Raw genomic sequence first — 20,594 nt, forward strand, 5'->3', positions numbered from 1 at the left:
AAAAAAATGTATATATACATTTTACTGTAAAAAATGTATATATACATATTAATGTAAATCTATTTAGCATTTACAATGACAAACCCTTCATACCATATATATACATGTATATATAATATATAGACACATGTGTATATATACATATTATATATTATTATATATGTATATACATATATACACATATGTATATATTATAGATATATCTTATTATATATTATATATGTATATACATATATACACATATGTGTATATATATATTATATATACATGTATATATATGGTATGAAGGGTTTGTCATTGTAAATGCAAAATAGGTTTACATTAAATCCAAACAAGTTTCCTGCTAATAAGCAGTTGCTAATTCTCCTGCAATAGGAGAAAAGAACAGTAGATAATTTTACTTTCGCTTCTGTGTGGTTGGCATTAAGCAATCACCCGAAAACTTATTAAAGTTGTCTCTTTCTAAGATCAATTAAAAAAACACAGCCAAAATGTCAAAAACTGATTTATTTTTACCTCCATCTTTGCCTGAGGATAGACAATCTCTAAATTATTTAACTCAAATATGTAGACTGCCTTACCAGGTAATTTCTTTTCTAATTGTTGTTGTTCATCTTCCAGAACTGGTTCCTCTGGTAGCCTCTGATCTGCAGATGTTGAACTTATGACAGATATACCACTGCCAGATCGAACTCTTCTGTAATTGTGGGTGGGAGGAAGAAAGGGAAATTCACACAGAGATGTCTGGTTAACACTGGACAAGTTATGAAAAAGAATTTTAAAAGATTATACCACATCTTGGAACAAATTTCATTTAGACTAAAGAAAGAATAAAGATTTGGTCTTCCTTCTCTAGTTACAAAGAGTTTTTTGAAAATGCATATCTGCACAACATCAGACTCTGAGCGTGAAACTGAAAATGCTTAGAAGTGTGACCAAATTTAGGACAATCCCAAAGGTCTGACTTATAATTTGTAGTCATAAAGTGGTTAGATCAATGCCTGGGACAAAGTGGTCACTCAAGGTCAGGTGCTATTTCTATTGTCCTTGCAAGTAACTTTAAATTCCTCCAAGGGGAGATCAGCATCTCAGCTAGCTGAGAGAATCTCTTTTCTAATCATAAAGTATCTCCATTTCATCCCTTAACAAACATGAAATGTCTATACTTCATAGTTCTTAAAACAACTCAGTTTATTAATTTGTTTCGCTTTAAACCTATAACCTCTCTCTGTTAAAACAATCTCTCTATCCTCTTTATACTTTTATTATCTGCTTCCAGCATAAATGTCTCTCCCAGTGATTGCTGCAGCTATGAGTTTTACTGGCAAATAGTATCAGCACTTGCTGCTTTCTACACAGTCCTAGTTTCCTCAGCTTGCTCCCATACCACACATGTGCTGACAGAGATGGCTCTGTTTCTCTCCACATGTGCTGACAGAGATGGCTCTGTTTCTCTCCATTGGAGGGAGATTTTGCCCCAGTCTTCTGTCAAGCTTAAGAAATCAGGACAGAAATTCTTATTGCTGTTTCTTTAATTTTTCTTTGTCCTTCTAAGACCTCATGTTTAAAGCCAGGAGACTGAGCTGTCCAGGACAGGGTGTGCATGCAGAAATCATGACAGGTGTCTCCCAAGTGAACCTCAGGGACTCTCCTGACATTTCTACTGGGAGTGCTTTTCAGACCAAGATAATTTTCTCCATTTTCCTAATTCCAATTAAAGGTGGAAGCAGTGGCTTGCCCCAGTTTTACCAGCTACTCCAGAGCTGAGGTAAGAGGATAGCTTGAGGCCAGGAGTTTAAGACTAGCCTGGGTAATACAGAGAGACTATCTCAAAGAGAAAACAAAATAAAAACAAACTAAATTTTCTACATTGCCAGCATTTTTTTTACCTCTTGAACATGCAGAATTCACAGGCATGATTTCCTGGCTGTATTTATTTTTCTTTCTTTCTTTTTTGTTTGTTTGTTTGTTTCTGTTGAGACAGAGTCTTAACTCTGTTGCCCAGGCTAGAGTGCCATAGGATCAGCCTAGCCTCAAACTCCTATGTTCAAAGCATCCTCTTGCCTCTGCCTCCCAAGTAGCCTGGACTACAGGCGCCCATCAGAACACTGCTAATTTTTCTATTTTCAGTGGAGATGGGGTCTCAATGTTGCTCAGGCTGGTCTTGAGCTCCTAAGCTCAAGAGATCTTCCCACTTCAGCCTCCAAGAGTGTTAGGATTACAGGCACGAGCCACCATGCTCAGACTTTTTTTTTGTTTTTGTTTGTTTTTTTATTAAATGAGATAGGATCTTGCTTTGTTGTCCTCATGCATAATCATCTCACTGCAAACTCAAACTCCTGGACTCAAGTGCTTCTCTGTGCCTGGCCTCTTTGCTTTATTTATTTATATTTATTTTTTAAGACAGAGTCTGACTCTGTCACCCTGGGTAGAGTGCTATGGCATCACAGCTCATAGCAACCTCATACTCCTAGACTCAAGCAATTCTCTTGCCTCAGCCTCCTGAGTAGCTGGACCTACAGGCCCCCACCACTACGCCTGGCTATTTTTTCTTTTTACACTTGGGGTCTCCCTCTGGCTTAGGCTGGTCTTGAAATCTTGATGTCAAGCTGTCCACCTACCTCAGTCTCCCAGAGTGCTAGGATTACAGACATGAGCGACTGCATCTGACCCTTATTTGCTATATATGAGCTCATACCATTTCTTTTTCACTGTAAGCATCTGTTGTTAAAATTTTGGTAAGGTTTCATTATATAGGTTGGTATAAAAATAAAAAAATGGTTTGATATTTTATTTCATTATTTCACTAATATATTACACTACTGGTATACTAAAGAATAGAATGGGTTCAGGATTAATATAGAAACTGGATAAGAAGATTCTCTTTAATTCATGGATATTTCATTTACTTGCTAGGAATAAAAATCACTATAAGATACATAGCCAACAAAACCAAGTTTGGAATTCACATACTCTACACACACTTTCTTACAAGACACAAATGTTCTTTACCTAAAGGAGGGTGGAATGTATTCAGGAGGAAGGACAGGTGGCAGTGGTTGGCCAGACATAGCTACATCGATTAGGTGCATAGCCAGGATAAATTCTTCTGCTGTGAGTTTTCCATCTTGATCAATGTCAGAAAGATTCCTATTCAACAAAAAGTGCATTGTAATTTAATTTTATGAAAGTGCATGCTTTTAACAATTCATGAGTGATTTAAAAGTGTTGTTTTCTTATTCAGAAATAAGGCCAATTGAGTCTCTCAGTGCTTCGGTTTGTAAAAACAGTACCTATTTTGAACTTCTGCAAAGACAAAATTCCATATACTTGAGATGGTACTCTGCATCCAACAAATGCTGTGATTATAGTGATATTCCTCTCAATCCCTGCAAGTCTACTTAACATATAGCATATTCACATTCTATGTATCTTTATTTTACTTATTTATTTTTTTGAGACAGAGCCTCAAGCTGTCACCCTGGGTAGAATGCCATAGCCATCACAGCTCACAGCAACCTCCAACTCCTGGGCTCAAGCGAGTCTCCTGCCTCCGCCTCCCAAGTAACTGGGACTACAGGTGCCCGCCACAACACCCGGCTATTTTTTGGTTGCAGCCATTGTTGTTTGGCAGGCCCAGGCTGGGTTTGAACCCGCCAGCTCAGATGTATGTGGCTGGCGCCTTAGCCGCTTGAGCCACAAGTGCGAGCCCATTCTATGTATCTTTAAATGCTAAGTCTTATACCTGGGATCAATAAATTATCAGTAAAGGGTCTTGTAGTAACAGTTTTATGGTTCGTCAGGCTTTGAATCTCTACCATAATGAATTCTGCCCTTTCATCAGGAAAGCAACAATAGATAATATACAAACCAGTGTGAGTATTTTTACAAAAAAACTTCATTTACAAAAACAGGTAAAGGCCAGATGTGCCCACTGGACATAGCTGGCCACCCTAAAATTCAGACCTACAAGGTTGGATCTTTATGGCCTCCACCCTCAGCCAAGGTGTCTCCTCCTCAATCTCGGGATTCACTCTCCATGATTCTTCACAATGAACTTGCCTAAAGAACTAATTACAGTAAACAGATGTTCCTAGCAAACCCAAATATGTGATTTTATTTAACAACTTCTGGACACCAAGAGAAGATACAACACTTCTGTTCAGAGAACATCATTAAGAAAGTGGCTACATTAAGAAAGTGGCTTTGCCCATGCAAGAGGTTAAGAAACTTTCTGCTTACTTCTGAAATTTCTTTAGGTTCCGCATTTTTTTATTAACATATAATTTGCATGCAGTAACATTCACCCTTCTTAGAGTAGAATTCTGCAAGTTTTAAGAAATATATTCATGCACCCCCATTCCTGGAGGACCCCAGCCAGCTGCCCCTGAAGGAGGGAACCCCAGCCTCAGGCTATCCCAACTATCAGCAATACCACTGAGGAAGCTGCCACCTGCCACCACCACCATAGGAGCCGCTCCTCGCTTCCCTCCCCGCTGATCTACCTCGAAGGGAGGGCTGGCTCCCAGTTAGCCCTGGGACCCTCCAGAAAAGGCTTCTACTGTGCTCCCTTGTCCCAGGGTGGGGGTGGGGCACCCCAGCTACCCTGACAGATGGGTCCCCTGTTTCCTCAGGGCACCCTAGCCCCACACTGACATGTAACAAGCTCTCACCCCAGCTCCTTTGTGTGGCACCCTGATGAGTATTTAAAACCAGTTTTGAAATGCCAAAAAAAAAAAAAAAAAAAAAAGAAATATATTCACTTGTTTAACTAACACCACAATATAGAACAGTGTCAGGACTAATACCAATTCCCACATCTTAAAGTCAGCTGTAAAACACTGACCTCTTTTCTGTCTCTCTAGTTTTGTCTCTTGTAAATGCCAGACAGCAATTGTTATACAGAACAAAAATACAAATTAAATGAAATGAAAACTCCCTGCTTCATCTTCCTTATTCTATTTTCCTTTTCATTTCTCACCATTAACAACTCCTAGGTAGGCCAGGTGCAGTGGCTCACACCTATAATCCTAGCACTCTGGGAGGCCAAGTTGGGTGGATTGCCCTGAGCTCACAGGTTCCAGAACAGCCGGAACAAGAGCGAGACCCCACCTCTTAAAAAAATAGCCAGGCGTTGTGGCGGGTGCCTGTAGTCCCAGCTACCCGGGAGGCTGAGGCAAGAGAATCACTTGAGCCCAAGAGTTGGAGGTTGCGACGAGTTATGATGCCACGGCACTTTGTCTCAAAAAAAAAAACAAAAACAAAAACAAACTCCTTAGGTAAATCAGATTAGAAGGCAACTGGAATTTATACTCATTCATTGCCAAACTTTCCTGAATTAAAATATTTAATTAAATTTAGTTAAAATATCTTAATTACAATCTTTTTGATTGATTGGTTCAGACAAAGTCTCACCCTCTTGCCCTGGGTAGAGTGCGGTGCTGTCACAGCTCACAGCAACCTCAAAGTCCTCGGTTTGAGCAATCATCTTGCCTCAGCCTCCCAAGTAGCAGGGACTATAGGCATATGCCACCATGCCCAGCTAGGCTTTTTCTTTTTTCTTGTCTATAAGACAGCAGGCTGGTTTTGAACTCCTGAGCTCAGGTGATCCATGTGCCTAAGTCTCCCAGAGAGCTAGGATTACAGGAATCAGGTATCATGTCTGGCCTAATTAAAATATTTTTCTAGCCTATAGAAGGAGAATAATAACATTCTAACAGGAGGTTTTCAAGTGTTTTTTTTCTTTTTTCAAAGAGGTCACATTAAATATAAGAAATTTAAAATAAACATTTTTATATAATCTGGTATCATGAAAACAACCTAATAAACTTTCACTTTACCCCCATAAATGTTAGATCTCAAGTTTATATTTCAGGGGGACCTGGAATACTGGTACATACCCAGACTTAAAAAGGTCTGGGTATGTAAGAGATACAAAATGTTTATTAAAGATCTATGCTGGTGCCAAAGCACAAAGGAAGAATAAGGGCATAAGGAGTTGTACTAGACCTTGATCACTTATGAAGCAACTACAGCAACGTCCCTTGCAGGAAAATCATGAATGTGGCATGTGAGCAGTATAGACTAGATTTATTTTCCAGACATAATCATTAACACTCAACTAAAAAATGCAGCCTTTTTCTTTGAGATAGTCTCATTATGTTGCCCCAGGCTAGAGTGCTGTGGCCTATGCCTAAGTCAGAGCAAGCGCAGAATCTTTAGGCTTGTAGGGAACAACTCTGGTCACACAACAAGGCTCAAGTGATCCTCCTGCCTCAGACTCCCAAGTAGGCTGAACCCTGCCTGAACCCCTCTCTAATTTTGCTATTTTTAGTAGAGTCGGGGTCTCACTCTTGCTCAGGCTAGTCTGAGACTCTTGAGCTCAGGCAATCTTCCAAGATACAGACTTCTTACAGAACCATTTTGATTAACATTTAAATGTAAGGCAATCTACAGGATCTAGGCAATGCTCATTAATAACTATGCAGAAGCATTACAAAATGAGAGAAATTACGTGTCTCCTGATGTCACACAATAACATGTCTGGCCCAAAAATAAATAAATAAAAATCAAACTTCACTGATCCATGCTTTTTGGCCAGGGATGATTTTGTGCCCTAAATGTCTTTTGTCAGTGTCTGAAGACATTTTTGATTGGCACAACTATGGGCAGGGTCGTGCTGCTGGCATCTAGTATCTAGTGTGTGGATGCTCCTACACACCTCACACGGCACAGGACAGTCGCCCACGACAAAGATTTACTGGGCCCAAAATGCCATAATGCCATGTTTGAAAAGCCTTGCTCTAGATCTAATTACCAATATATAGGAACAGATTAAATAACACCACAGAGGAGCAATCATCAAAAGTCAGGACAACAAGACACTACATGACAAATGATCTGGTTTGTTTTTATAGGGGTTTTGGTGGAGGGTAGAGAAGTAAGTGGAGAACATGATAAAGGGAAATTTATAGATTAAAGGAGACTTCAAAGATGTATCAATGAAATATTACAAAGTAGAGATTTATTTCAGTCTTGATTTGAACAAACTACAAAAATTTTGAGGCAATCTAAGAAATTTGAACACCATTTGATTAATTTAATGATAAAGATGACTTACAATTTTTAGGTACACTATTGGCATTATGGTTATGTTTCAAAAATAACTATCTCTTTTGAAGACACAGATTAAACATTTACAGAAGAAAAAATACAACTACTGAGATTTGGCTTAAAATAATTGGAAAAATGAAAGAGACAACCAAGACTGGTCATTAGTGGAGAATTGTTAAATTGTGTTATGAGTTCTTGAGAATTCACTGTATTAATCTCTTTGAATTAGTATTTTTCATAATCAATAGAGGAAAAAGTTAAGAGAAAATCACTATAACAAATCATTGAAAATTAAGCATATTCTCGGGTGGCGCTTGTAGCTCAAGTGGCTAAGGCACCAACCACATACACCAGAGCTGGCAGGTTTGAACCCGGCCCAGGCCTGCCAAACAATGACGACCACAACCAAACAATAGCTGGGCGTTGTGGCGGGCACCCATAGTCCCAGCTACTCGGTAGGCTAAGGCAAGAGAATTGCTTAAGCCCAGGAGTTGAAGGTTGCTGTGAGCTGTGATGCACGGCACTCTACCCAGGGCAATAGCTTGAGGTTCTGTCTCAAAAAAAAAAAAAAAAAGAAAAAGAAAAAGAAAAGAAAGAAAACTAAGCATATTCTAAATATACCCCTATAAAAATGTAATCTAAAAATTCCTGAGGCCATACCAACCTAAAAAATAAAGTTTCCGTTTTATCCAAACCAAGGAACCTTTCACTCCTTACCATATTGAAGCCAGCTGAGCCTGTGGTAAACTTGATTGCATAAGAATAGTTCTTGCTTGGGGACCTAAACAGAAACCAGGGAAAGGATACACAGATGAGTCAGCAAATATTCATTGTACAGGAAGCTCAGGATTCTGCACATATGCATTCTGCAACTTTATGCAATCATAGTGCTTTAAACATTTGCTTTGACTCTGGGGGCTTTGTAAAAAGGAAATTAAGTGCCAATGAAAAAGGGAACGAACATAGCACAGCATCTGACACATATTTAATGAATTTTTGCTAAATAGATGTTTAATAAAGAATGAGTGGCTGGGGGCGGCGCCTGTGGCTCAGTGAGTAGGGCGCCGGCCCCATATGCCGAGGGTGGCGGGTTCAAACCCAGCCCCGGCCAAACTGCAACAAAAAAATGGCCGGGTGCTGTGGCGGGCACCTGTAGTCCCAGCTACTCGGGAGGCTGAGGCAAGAGAATCATTTGAGCCCAAGAGTTTGAGATTGCTGTGAGCTACGACACCACAGCATTATATTGAGGGTGACAAAGTGAGACTCTGTCTCAAAAAAAAAAAAAAAAAAATATATATATATATAACCTGCCGTTCTGTCTGGAGTACCATCTATATTTGTATAGGGCATTATTACTTTTTTTTGTTTGTTTGTTTTTAGAGACAGAGTCTCACTCTGTCTTCCTTGGTAGAGTGCCGTGAAATCAAAGCTCACAGCAACATCCAGCTCTTGGGCTTAGGCGATTCTCTTGCCTCAGCCTCCTGAGTTGCTGGGACTATAGGCCCCTGCCACAACGCTGGGCTATTTTTTTGTTGCAGTTTGGCAGGGGCTGGGTTCGAACCTGCCACTCTTGGTATATGGGGCTGGCGCCATACTCACTGAGCCACAGGCGCTGCCCCTGGGCTTTATTTATAAAGCTAAGAGTTATTCTGCCTAGATTTAACATTTTCTGCCATAATAATATTGGCAGAATATTCTGCATAATGGCAGAAAATGTTAAATCTAGGCAGAATAACTGCTGACCTCCATGACCATCAGGAGACAAATACTAGGAAGATTCAGAGAATCTTAGAGGATGAAGGGACCTCAGAGGGATCTCTTCTGTTTCACCATAGAGATTTTTTTTTTCAAGACAAAGTCTCACTTTGTTGCCCTAGGTAGAGTGCTTTGGCATCACAGCTCACAGCAACCTCAAACTCTTGGGCTTAAGTGATTCTCTTGTCTCAGCCTCCAGAGTAGGTTGGATTATAGGCACCCACCACAATGCCTGGCTATTTTTTTGTTGTTGTTGTTGCAGTTGTCATTGTTGTTTTAGCTGGCCATGGCTGGGTTCAAACCTACCACCCTTGGTGTATGTGGCTGGCACCCTACCCACTGAGCTACGGGCTCTGCCTACTGTGGAGATTTTATGAAACTTTTTCCTTTCAGTTTAAATCAGGCCCAGGAGAGGCTTGAACCCACGACCCTTGGTTTGCAAAGCCAGTGCTCTAACCACTGTGCTTCTAAGTTTTTTATCCTGCACAGATTTTTTTTTTTTTTTTGAGATAAGAGTGTCAAGGTGCCACCCTGGGTAGAGTGATGTGCTGTGGTGTCATAGTTCATAGCAACCTCCAACTCCTGGGGTTCAAGGGAGCCTCTTGCCTCAGTTTTACGAATTTTTTCTTTTAGTAGAGATGGGGTCTCACTTTTTCTCAGGCTGGTCTCAAACTCATGAGCTCAAACAATCCACCTATCTCAGCCTCCCAGAATGCTAGGATTACAGGTGTGAGGCACCACACCCGGCTAGCCTGTACAGATTTTAAAAACCAAAAATAGGCAGATTACTTAAGGTTGCACAAATGGCTAATATCACAGCCAGGATAGATTACTCGAGATTGTGCAAATGGCTAATATCACAGCCAGGATTAGAACATGCGTCCTATGTTACAAAAAGAAAAAAGAAAAGGTAAAAAGAAAAAAAAATTCCTGGAATGTTAACTCTTCTTTCAAAATCAGCACTCATTTCCCCCCCCACCATAAGGTATAGCTCTCTTGCCCAGGCTGAAGTACAAAGACTCAATTACAGCTCACTGCAGCCTTAAATTTATGGGCTCAAATGATCCTCCAGCCTCATCCTCCTGAGAAACTGAGACTACAGACATATACCACCACACTTAGTTAATTTTTTAAATTTCTTATAAAGGTGGTATCTTGCTGTGTCTTGAACGCCTAGCCAGGTAATCCTTGTGCCTCAGCTCCAAAAGAGCTAGGATTACAGACATGAAACTCTCATTTTTTTAAATAATCTTAAATATCTTCATTTCTGCCATGAAACTAGCCTTAGATATCAGATGAAAGCTAGAAAGTGAGATTTAGAGTGCATGATTAAACTAGTGAGATGGAAGGCAAGATGAACATACTTTATCATCAGTACCACCTCCTAAAGCATGGTCTCAGGAAAACCAATGGGCCAAGGAACAGGAAGTAGTGACAATAATATTGGAAGGATTTTTCAAATGCCACCTCAACAAAAAACAAAGAAGTGGGCAGTGCCCATAGCTCAGTGGGTAAGGTGCCAGCCACACGCACCAGGGCTGGTGGGTTTGAACCCAAAAAAATAGCCGGGTGTTCCGGCAGGTACCTATAGTCCCAGCTACTTGGGAGGCTGAGGCAAAGAGAATCACTTAAGCCCAAGAGTTTGAGGTTGCTGTGAGCTGTGACACTACAGCTCTCTACTGAAGGCAACAAAGTGAAACTCTGACTCCATTAAAAAAAAAAAAACAAAAACCCAAAGAACTGGATATGTGCTTTGCATGGCAAATAGTAGGGGTTAGGAAAATAGGAAGGAAGCTGTAGGATCCAGCCAGGTTCAGTCTAGACTTTGCTGAGTAACTTGGGGAAGGCGGTTGCTTCAGTTATTTGAACCCTAGTTTTCTCATTTCAGAAGTTTTTCCACATTAACAGGTCTATGATCCACTGTACAAGAAACTATAGTATTTGGGCGGCACCCATAGCTCAGTGGGTAGGCACTGGCCAGGGCCACATACACTGAGGCTGGCCGGTTCAAACCTGGCCCGGACCAGTTAAAACAACAGTGGCAACTACAACCAAAAAATAGCCAGGCATTGTGGCAGGTACCTGTAGTCCTAGCTACTTGGGAGGCTGAGGCAAGAGAATTGCTTAAGTCCATGAGTTGGAGGTTGCTGTGAGCTGTGACGCCACAGCACTCTACCCAGGGCGACAGCTTGAGACTCTGTCTCAAAAAAAAAAAAAAAAAGAAATGAAACTATAATATTTGAGCTTAGCACAGTGTTGTTAGCACATAAAAAGTGCTCCATAAATGGTAGCTAATCATTACTGACAATATGTTAACTTTTATTTACATAATTCCTGACAGAAAAGCTGTATTTTTATTTATAACTTTTGAATCATTTTCAAGTGTTTAACTTTTCATGGAAAAGATTTTAAATAGTATCCTAAAATTCTTCTCTACCCTTCTGATATAAAAGAATCACCATTTTTTCTTTCTTTTTTGAGACAAAGTCTTACTTTGTCACCCTCGATAGAATGCTGTGCCATCATAGCTTCTCACAGCAACCTCCAACTCTCAGGCCCAAGAGATTCTCTTGCCTCAGCCTCCCAAGGAGCTGGGACTACAGGTGTCCACCACGATGCCTGGCTATTTTTAGAGATGGGGTCTCGCTCTTGCTCAGGCTGGTCTGGAACCTCTGAGCTCAGGGCAATCCACCCACCTTGGGCTCCCAGAGTGCTAGGATTATAGGCATTAGCCACTGCGCCTGACCAGAATCACTACTTTTTTTTTTAAATTCATTGAGAAGTCTTCTTCATAAAATCTTTCCCCAGACCTATAGCTTCAAGTGTTTTCCCCCAATTTCTTTGAGGATTTTTATTGTTTCAAGCCTCGGATTTAAATCTTGAATCAATTTTTATAAGTGGTGAAAGGTGCCGGTCTAGTTTCAGTCTTTTACATGTGGTTATCCAGTTCTCTCAGCACCATTTATTGAAGGAATTCTTTTCCCCGGTGTATGTTCTTGTTTGGTTTATCAAAGATCAGGTGGCTGTAAGATGTTAGTTTCATCATGGCACACCTTTTGTGTGTGGGACAGAACCATAAAATGAACTCTATCTAACAAAATCAAATATTCTGACCTGGTTGCTTATACCCTCAACATTAACCTGAAATAATTTACTTAACAAAAAAAAAATCCATTGAGATCATGTTAACACTGACCTTTTATAGACAAAGAAACAAGATCAAAAGTGGTGAGCCCCAGCTAGTCCGTGAGTGAACTATGCTCCAAACTCCTCGACTGGTTACCTTTCACCCTACATACTCTCCCAAACTAATCTGGTGAATAGGCAGCTTCAAGTTCATCTACAAGGTTGAAATTGAGAACCTGAAGCTGAGTTTTGTTCACAGAAGTATTATTTTGCTACTGTCTTGAATTTGCATATGTGGCTTTCAATACATAGGAAGAAGCCTAGTCTAAGTTCTTCTTTACCAAGAAGCAATGGGGCAAAGGCAGGAGGTTTGGTAGAATAAAGTAACTATGGAAGGAGTTGCCAGTAGATGAGAACATAAGATAACAGAGATGGTGAAAACACTACTTAAAAATAAGCGAACAGGCGTGGCGCCTGTAGCTCAGTGAGTAAGGGCGGCTGGCCACATACACTGAGGGTGGCGCATTCGAGCTCGGTCCAGGCCTTGCTGAACAACAAGTGCATCCAAAAATAGCCAGGCATTGTGGTAGGTACCTGTAGTCCCAGCTACTTGGGAAGCTGAGGGGGAGAGAATCGCTTAAGCCCAAGAGTTTGAGGTTGCTGTGAGTTGTGACACCCCGGCACTCTACCAACATAGAGACTCTGTCTCAAAAAAAAAGGCAAACAGGCCAGGTGTGGTGGCTCACTCCTATAATCCTAGCACTCAGGGAGGCCAAGGTGGGTGGATTGCCTGAGCTCAGGAGTTTGAGCCCAGCCTGGGCCAGAGCGAGACCTGCCTCTAAAAAAAAAAAAAAAATCCAGGTATGTGGTGGGTGCCTGTACTCCCAGCTACTTGGGAGGCTATGGCAAGAGGATTACTTAAGCCCAAGAGTTTGAGACTCCTGTGAGCTATGATGCCACAGCACTCTACCAAGAGTGACAAAGTAAGACTCTGCCTCCAAAAAACAATAAAATAAGGCCCGGCGCGATGGCTCACACCGAGCCAGGTGGATTGCCTGAGCTCACAGATTCGAGATCAGCCTGAGTCAGAGCAAGATTCTGTCTCTAACACAGCCGGGCCTTGTGGCAGGTGCCAGTCCCAGCTACCTGGGAGGCTGAGGCAAGAAGATTGCTTGAGCTCAAGAGTTTGAGGTTGCTGTGATACCACGGCACTGTACTGAGGGTGACAAAGTGAGACTCCATCTCAAAATAAATAAGTAAATAAAATACAATAAAATAAAAATAAGCAAAAAAAGAAAGACATTTGGAAAATATCTTTGACCAAATATCTAGAAATAAGTTACATTCAGAACAAAGATCATATTTCACAAAATTAATTTTTATTTGTAAATAAATACCTGTTAAATGTCCACTCATAGTTTTGTCATGACTATTGAATAATTGTCTATATTTCAGTCTTGATGACTGAGGAACAGCCCATTCTGCCACTGGAGGGGCACTGTGAGAAACAAAAAGAAGAGAGACAGGATTAATCATAAGGAATAACCTATGAAGTTCTTTAAAATCAGTAAACTAAGAACTTCTCCAGATAACAATACATAACTTCAACATTTTATTCATTTTCTAATTACTATTTCTGAATCTCTTCCCATGAATATTTCCTATTTTTAAGGTTCTGAACATTTCTCTCAAAATAAATAAGCTCATTATTTTTCTAGAATCAAGGTAAACACAACAGACCAAGTGGGTGTTTCACATTAATACAAATGATTTAGAGTTCTATAGCAGCCCCAGTTGTGCATTCAGAAGCAAATAAGAAATGATCTTCCTCATGGGAAAGAAAGGGTGTTTCAGGTTTTCTAAGATGTGATAATAGCATTGTGGCTTTTTAGAAGACTGTCTTTATTCTGAGATTGTGCTGAATGCTGAAGCTTCTACAGATCAAATGTGTGATGTCTAAGACCTACATTCCCAGGATTCAGGGCGAGCCTGTGAATATGGCAGAACGGTGACAGCTGTTGAGTCTAGGTGGCTGACCCCTGAATTTTATCAAAAAACACATTTGGGGCGGCGCCTGTGGCTCAAGGAGTAGGGCACCGGTCCCATATGCCGGAGGTGGTGGGTTCAAACCCAGCCCCGGCCAAAAAAAAAAAAATCACAAAAAAAACCCAAAACACACATTTGTAAATAGGACAAGAAGAGAGGCATAGAATTAGAGTATGAAATAGTCCATAATAAAGTGGAGAATCAAAACTACACCAGCTTCACCAATGAGACACGAATATCTCAGCACTATGTATATGCTGTTGATCCCTAGACAGAACTAACAAGAGCAACCTTCACTTTCAACAAGTGTAACCATTCTGCTGCTAGAGATCAGCTAAGGACTTTCCTCCAACCCCCACCTCGTCCTAGCTAAAGGAGGCCTGTCTGGCTGAGATAGGCTACTCCTCCCCTGTTCCTCTTCCCCTTCCCACCTAGGGGTAAAAAAGCCACCCCCTTGCCTCAAGATGAAAATATCTATGTATTTAAGTGTGTTTAAGCCACCAGCTTCTTTCAGGTTTTGATAATCAAAGGCAATTAGACAAACATTTGAGAATAAAAAAAACTATTAACGCTAAAAAATGAAATAAAATAAAATGGTTCTAAAAAGCCCAGGAATTTCTAATTTCTAGAAACATTTCTCTTTCAGTTAAAAAGCAATGCTGACAGCAAACAACTCCCTAATTCTTCAAAAATGTTTAACTTTTATTTAAAATTTTAGCCAATTTTTGCAATGCAGGCTACCCAATCTAACTTTTGGGTAACATATTAATAAGAATTCAGTTTATTTAAATTCTCAGAAATTTGGCAGAAAACTGTGAGATGATAAGTGTAATCTGGAACAACTTCTGTGTGTAACACCATCATGCCTGGCAAGATAGTCAGCTTCTTGATGAATAGGCAGGACTTGAAATCAGCAAAATACTAGTTTCATTTCATTTTGTATGTCATTAAAATATAGGATCCATTTGTTAAGGAAGTGAAATTACTTCTGGGAATTTTAAATCCTATCAAATGGGGAGTTTCCTAAAGAGAAAACGTTAACATTTCCAGGGTCATGGGAGATCAGCAGAGCAAGAAAGGACAGAGCTCAGCTGTCTTGACTATAATCCAGTACCAACCTGTCCTTGCCAATGTGCCATAACCCTGACCTAAGGGAAAACCTGCCAGCAGTCAGTCTGGGTCTGGACATTCTTAGTGATTAGCTCCTCAGATCCCACTGCCCACACAAGTTTCATATTGGCACTACTGACTCTTTAAGAGTCTGATGTATAAACTAACTCTGATTAATTAAACACAAAGGCTGAGCTAACAGTAAAAATGACATTCCCCTTCTGGGACATATTACAAGTAATGCCCATTCATTTCAACAAAAATATCTATTTCAAACATGTAAAAGCAAAATCTTAATCATACACTGAACCTCTTAATCATCATTTATATGTTATCTATGCCCTTATTTTTAATATGTACAGGTCACCAAGCATAGGAAAACAGCTCCCAAACATTTGAAAAGTACCTATATGAATTCATCTTTTCAATTTTTATAAATTTCTTAATAAAAAACACCATAATTTTTTTTTTTTTTTTTGTAGAGACTGAGTCTCACCTTATCGCCCTCGGTAGAGTGCTGTCGCGTCACACAGCTCACAGCAACCTCCGAATCCTTGGGCTTAGGCGATTCTCTTGACTCAGCCTCCCAAGTAGCTGGGACTACAGGCGCCCGCCACAACACCTGGCTATTTTTTTGTTGCAGTTTGGCCGGGGCCGGGTTTGAACCCGCCACCCTTGGCATATGGGGCCGGCGCCCTACCCACTGAGCCACAGGCGCCGCCCAACACCATAATGTTTTTTTCTGCTATTTTTTTTTTTTCTGCAACAACTCTCTCATTTTAAACTAGTATTTTGCTGATTCCAACTCCCACCTATTCATTAAGAAACTAACTATCCTGTTCCTGCATGCCAGGAATGTTGGGTGTTATACACAGAAGTTGTCCCAGATTACATTTATCAACTCACAGTTTTCCGCCAAATTTTTGAGAATTTAAATAGACTGAACACTTATTAATATGTTATGAAAAGTTAGTTTGGGTAGCCTGCATTGCAAAAACTGACCACAAATTTAAATTATTGAAAAGGTGACTACTAACACAATAATCCATTTGTAGAATTAATGTTTGCTAATACTGTTTATTCATTCTGGTTTTTTTTGTTTGTTTGTGTTTTGAGATGGAGTCTCATTATGTCACCCCTTGGTAGAGTGCCATGACATCACAGCTCACAGCAACCTCAAACTCTTGGGCTTAAATGATTCTCTTGCCTCAGCCTTCCAAGCAGCTGGGACTACAGATGCCTGCCACAATGCCAGCTATTTTTTGTTGTAGTTGTCATTGTTGTTTAATAGGCCTGGGTCGGGTTTGAACCTGCCAATCCCAGTGTATGTGGCCAGAGCCCTAACCACCACCTAATGGGTGTCGAGCCTGGTTATTCATTATTATTATATTTTTTTTTTTTAGAGACAGAGTCTCACTCTGTCACCCTCGGTAGGGTGCTATGGTGTCACAGCTCACCGCAACCTCCAACTCCTGCGCTCAGGCAATTCTCTTGCCTCAGCTTCCCGAGTAACTGGGACTACAGGTGCCCACCACAACGCCCGGGTATTTTTTTGTTGCAGTTTAGCTGGGGTTGGGTTCAAACCCACCACCATTGGCATATGGGGCCGGCGCCCTACCCACTGAGCCACAGGTGCTGCCCTGTTTATTCATTCTAATGTCACAAATTCCTTCTGCAAAGTCAGAATAAACTAAAAAACTTCAGCATGATATAGGAGAAAGAAAAAAAAGCTTGTCCCTAATCTCTAACAGAGAAAATAAGAGTCATCTTAATTGCAATCAGTGTAACCTGGCTTATTGTACCCTCAATGAATCCCCAACAATAAAAAAAAAAAAAAAAAAGAAAAAGAAAATAAGAGTCATCTTATAGGAAAGAATAGTTAATTAATGTGCATAAAGCTTTTGGCATTGTGCTTTTCATGTCACTGATTTTCTGTAAATTTTTAAAAAAGGGGCTGGGTACAGTGGCTCACGCATGTAATCCCAGCACTCGAGGAGGCCAAGGCATGTAGATCCCTTGAGCTCATGAGTTCGAGACCAGCCTGAGCACAAGGAGACCCCCATCTCTACTAAAAAATGAAAAACTGAGGCAAGAGGATCGCTTGAGCCCAGGAGTTTGGGGTTTCTGTGAGCTATGATGCTATGACACTCCACCAAGGGGAACAAAGTGACACTATCTCAAAAAATAAAAACAAAAATAAAATAAAATAAAAATAAATAATTTTTTTTAAAAAGGTGAATATATTACTGAATTACATTCAACATATTCTTCTCATTAAAGTGGGAAAATGGCTTGATTCACCATGCATATATTGGTTTTGTCCACGATTCCTGGTTCCTAACTCCCATAGCCCTGTTACAGTGAACAGAATCCCTGTCTCTAACCTTCTCCTATTCTCCTTGGACTTGTCCAAGGCAGCATTCTAATCTGATAGTGAGTCCTAGACCATCATACCAGACAGTCTTGCACTATACCCTGGAGGAAGGAAGGATCTGAACAGACAGGCATGGCTGGGTTTCCCCACTCAGTCTATTAGTATGAAGATCATAACCTTTTTACCCAGTCAAATTTCTACACAGCTGGCAATCATCCCTCTGTAATGAAGCCTCCATACAAACCAATAGAACAGGGTTTAAAAAGCTTCTGGATGGCTAGGGGGGTGGGTAGCATGCCCAGGGAGGGCACGGTTGCTCCAGGTCCTTCCCCCATGCCTCACTCTGTACATCTTTTTGTCAATATCCTGTGTGATATCCTTTAAAAATTTTTATACATAAACTTTTAAATAATTAACACAATATAGTTTATTTGCTTTTCTTCCTCTACCCAAGATGTCTATTTTACTATTTAAAACATCTTACCACTTCCGATTTGTTATCCTCTTAGGAAATGCTATATCCTTGATTTCTGTCATCTCTACAACAAATTACTAAACTTAGTGATATTACCCAGAATTAAGAAAATTATTCTTAGCACCCTACAAAAGTCTATAAAAAAGAAGATAACAAAGAATACAGATAACTCTTATTCAAACTTATAAGTTAATCTGATAATGGTTTTAACCAAACTTTCCATTTAAAAACAAGCAGACTAGCCGGGAGCTATGGCTCACACCTGTAATCCTAACACTCTGAGAGGCCAAGACAGGAGAATTGTTGAAGCTCATGAGTTAGAGACCAGCCTGAGCAAGAGCGAGACTCTGTCTCCACTAAAAATGAAAAACTGAGGTAAGAGTATCTTTTGAGCCATAGAGTTTAAGGTTGCTGTGAGCTATGATGCCACAGCACTCTCCTCAGGGTGACAAGAGTGAAACTGTCTCAAAAAAAAAAAAAAAAGACAACATAAAAACAAGCAGACTTACCTGGCCACATCAAATGATTGTGCCTTCTGTAATTTAGTGTTTAATTGTGACCCAGGACCAGATCTACTAAAGGAAGAACTCTTTGGCAATGTGGCTGCTGTAAAAATAAATAAATTTGAATAATTTTAAATCTACAAAGAAAAACTTATTTACCAAAATCAGAACACATAGCCATCAAATCTGAGGCTGAAATAATTCCTCTTTTCTTACCAGCCTGGACTTAAAAAGAGCTATTCCCTCCTTACTTTCTATCCTCCTGCCAAAAACGTTTCTAGACTTACTTGTTCTACTGAAAATTCACCTAAGCAGTAACGCTGACATCCGTAACATTTTACTCTTCATTAAACATTTAGCATTACATTTTACAGAACCTGTTTCAATAAAGAGGTAACAGCTTAAATATATAAAATACCATTTTTCTTAACTGCACTGAGGGAATTGAAGTATTGGTTCCAAATGTAAGTCAGAGCCAAAAAGTCACAGACTGGAGTCTCGGCCAGATAACATGTGATACTAGGAAGGGTCAGTTTTTGGGTCTGATTCTCATTCAGGCTGGTTAGTTGTATGTCAGAAAAATATACCCTAATCTCAGCCATGTTACCTTGCCCTTGCCTAAAGTCTGGCGACATTTGCAATTAATTGGCCACGAAAGAAAACAATATTAAAGAATGTGTGGATTCACTAACACTTTGGGAAAATCAACTACATACTCTTTCTCAGCTGCCGTAACATGTGCAGTTGTGATCATATATGAAAGATGTGTGACAAGAAAATCTAAAAACAAGGAGGTGCATTTAGATTCTCTGTCTATAACTTAAGAGCCATCTTGTGACATAAAACAAATTCTGGGGCTGCAGACACAGAAATGTTTGTAATACTAAAACCTATGTAGTCATTGCTATTAAGTTTACCCAGATATATCCAAAGTACTTTTTATTTTTTTTTTATTCTTTTTTTTTTACTTTTTTCTTTTTTGTAGAGACAGAGTCTCACTTTGCCGCCCGTAGAGTGCCATGACGTTACACGGCTCACAGCAACCTCCAGCTTTTGGGCTTACGCGATTCTCTTGCCTCAGCTTCCCGAGCAGCTGGGACTATAGGCGCCCGCCACGGCTATTTTTTGGTTGCAGTTTGGCCGAGGCCGGGTTTGAACCCGCTACCCTTGGTATATGGGGCTGGCGCCCTACTCACTGAGCCACAGGCGCCACTCCCAAAGTACTTTTTAAAAAAGTATTATCCATATTGATATGACTTCATTAAGAGACTAAGTACCTACATCTATAGTTAATGCTTTCTATTAACTAAAGGAAAAAAGACTTTGAATAAAGTTTCAAAATGAAATTAATTAAACCAGGAACTGTTAAATATTCCTTTGTTTAGGCAAGCATGTAATACTATAATAGTATAAAATGTTCTTTTTTCTTCTCCCCACCCCATACATAATTCTATTCCCAGGGGATTGGCTTATTAGCAACTCATAGCAGCTAATGCAGAGTAGTAACTAATACATAAAAACACAAAATATTCAAATACTTCAGGCCTTAAAAGGAAATTATACTCTTGGCTTTCACTGTTGAATTGACATTTGTCCACAATGATACCTGGAAATATATATCCCATTCCTTTTCCCTCTTTCCACCCATTTAATATGTTGGGGAAAAAATGATAAATCAAGAAAAAAAAAAGGCCAGGCACGGTGGCTCACGCCTGAATCCCAATACTCTGGGAGGCCAAGGCGGGTGGATTGCCCTGAGCTCAGGAGTTCGATAGTAGCTTGAGTAAGAGTGAGACACCATCTCTAAAAAAATAGCTGGGAGTTGTGGTGGGCACCTATAGTCCCTACTACTTAGGATGAGGCAAGAGAATTGCTTGAGCCCAAGAATTGTAGGTTGCTGTGAGCTATGATGCCATAGCAAGCACTCTACCAAAGGTGACAGAGTGAGACTCTGTCTCAAAAAAAAAAAAAAAGGTATTTTCCTATGGAATATCATTTAAATATAATCAGAAGGTATAGGCAAAAGATTTAACAACAATGATAATGTAAAGATTTTACAAGTTGTAAAAATTTATATGGTTTTAGCAGATCA

General features: G+C 40.0%; 1 protein-coding gene across 10 annotated transcripts in view; it reads right to left on the reverse strand.

The window, feature by feature from the left end:
• The window catches only part of ITSN1 (intersectin 1), a 235,177-nt gene that overhangs the window by 126,528 nt on the left and 88,055 nt on the right, over positions 1–20,594 (reverse strand). For all 10 annotated transcript variants that reach the window (XM_053565715.1, XM_053565712.1, XM_053565714.1 and 7 more), the window contains 5 exons: positions 18,509–18,605; positions 13,392–13,492; positions 7,831–7,894; positions 3,013–3,150; positions 582–697 (listed from right to left, as the gene is read on the reverse strand). In XM_053565715.1, the coding sequence (XP_053421690.1) occupies positions 582–697; positions 3,013–3,150; positions 7,831–7,894; positions 13,392–13,492; positions 18,509–18,605 (516 nt within the window). The remainder of the gene's footprint in view (positions 1–581; positions 698–3,012; positions 3,151–7,830; positions 7,895–13,391; positions 13,493–18,508; positions 18,606–20,594) is intronic.

This window comes from Nycticebus coucang, chromosome 16 (assembly GCF_027406575.1).
Source record: "Nycticebus coucang isolate mNycCou1 chromosome 16, mNycCou1.pri, whole genome shotgun sequence".
NCBI classification, from domain to species: Eukaryota; Metazoa; Chordata; class Mammalia; order Primates; family Lorisidae; genus Nycticebus; species Nycticebus coucang.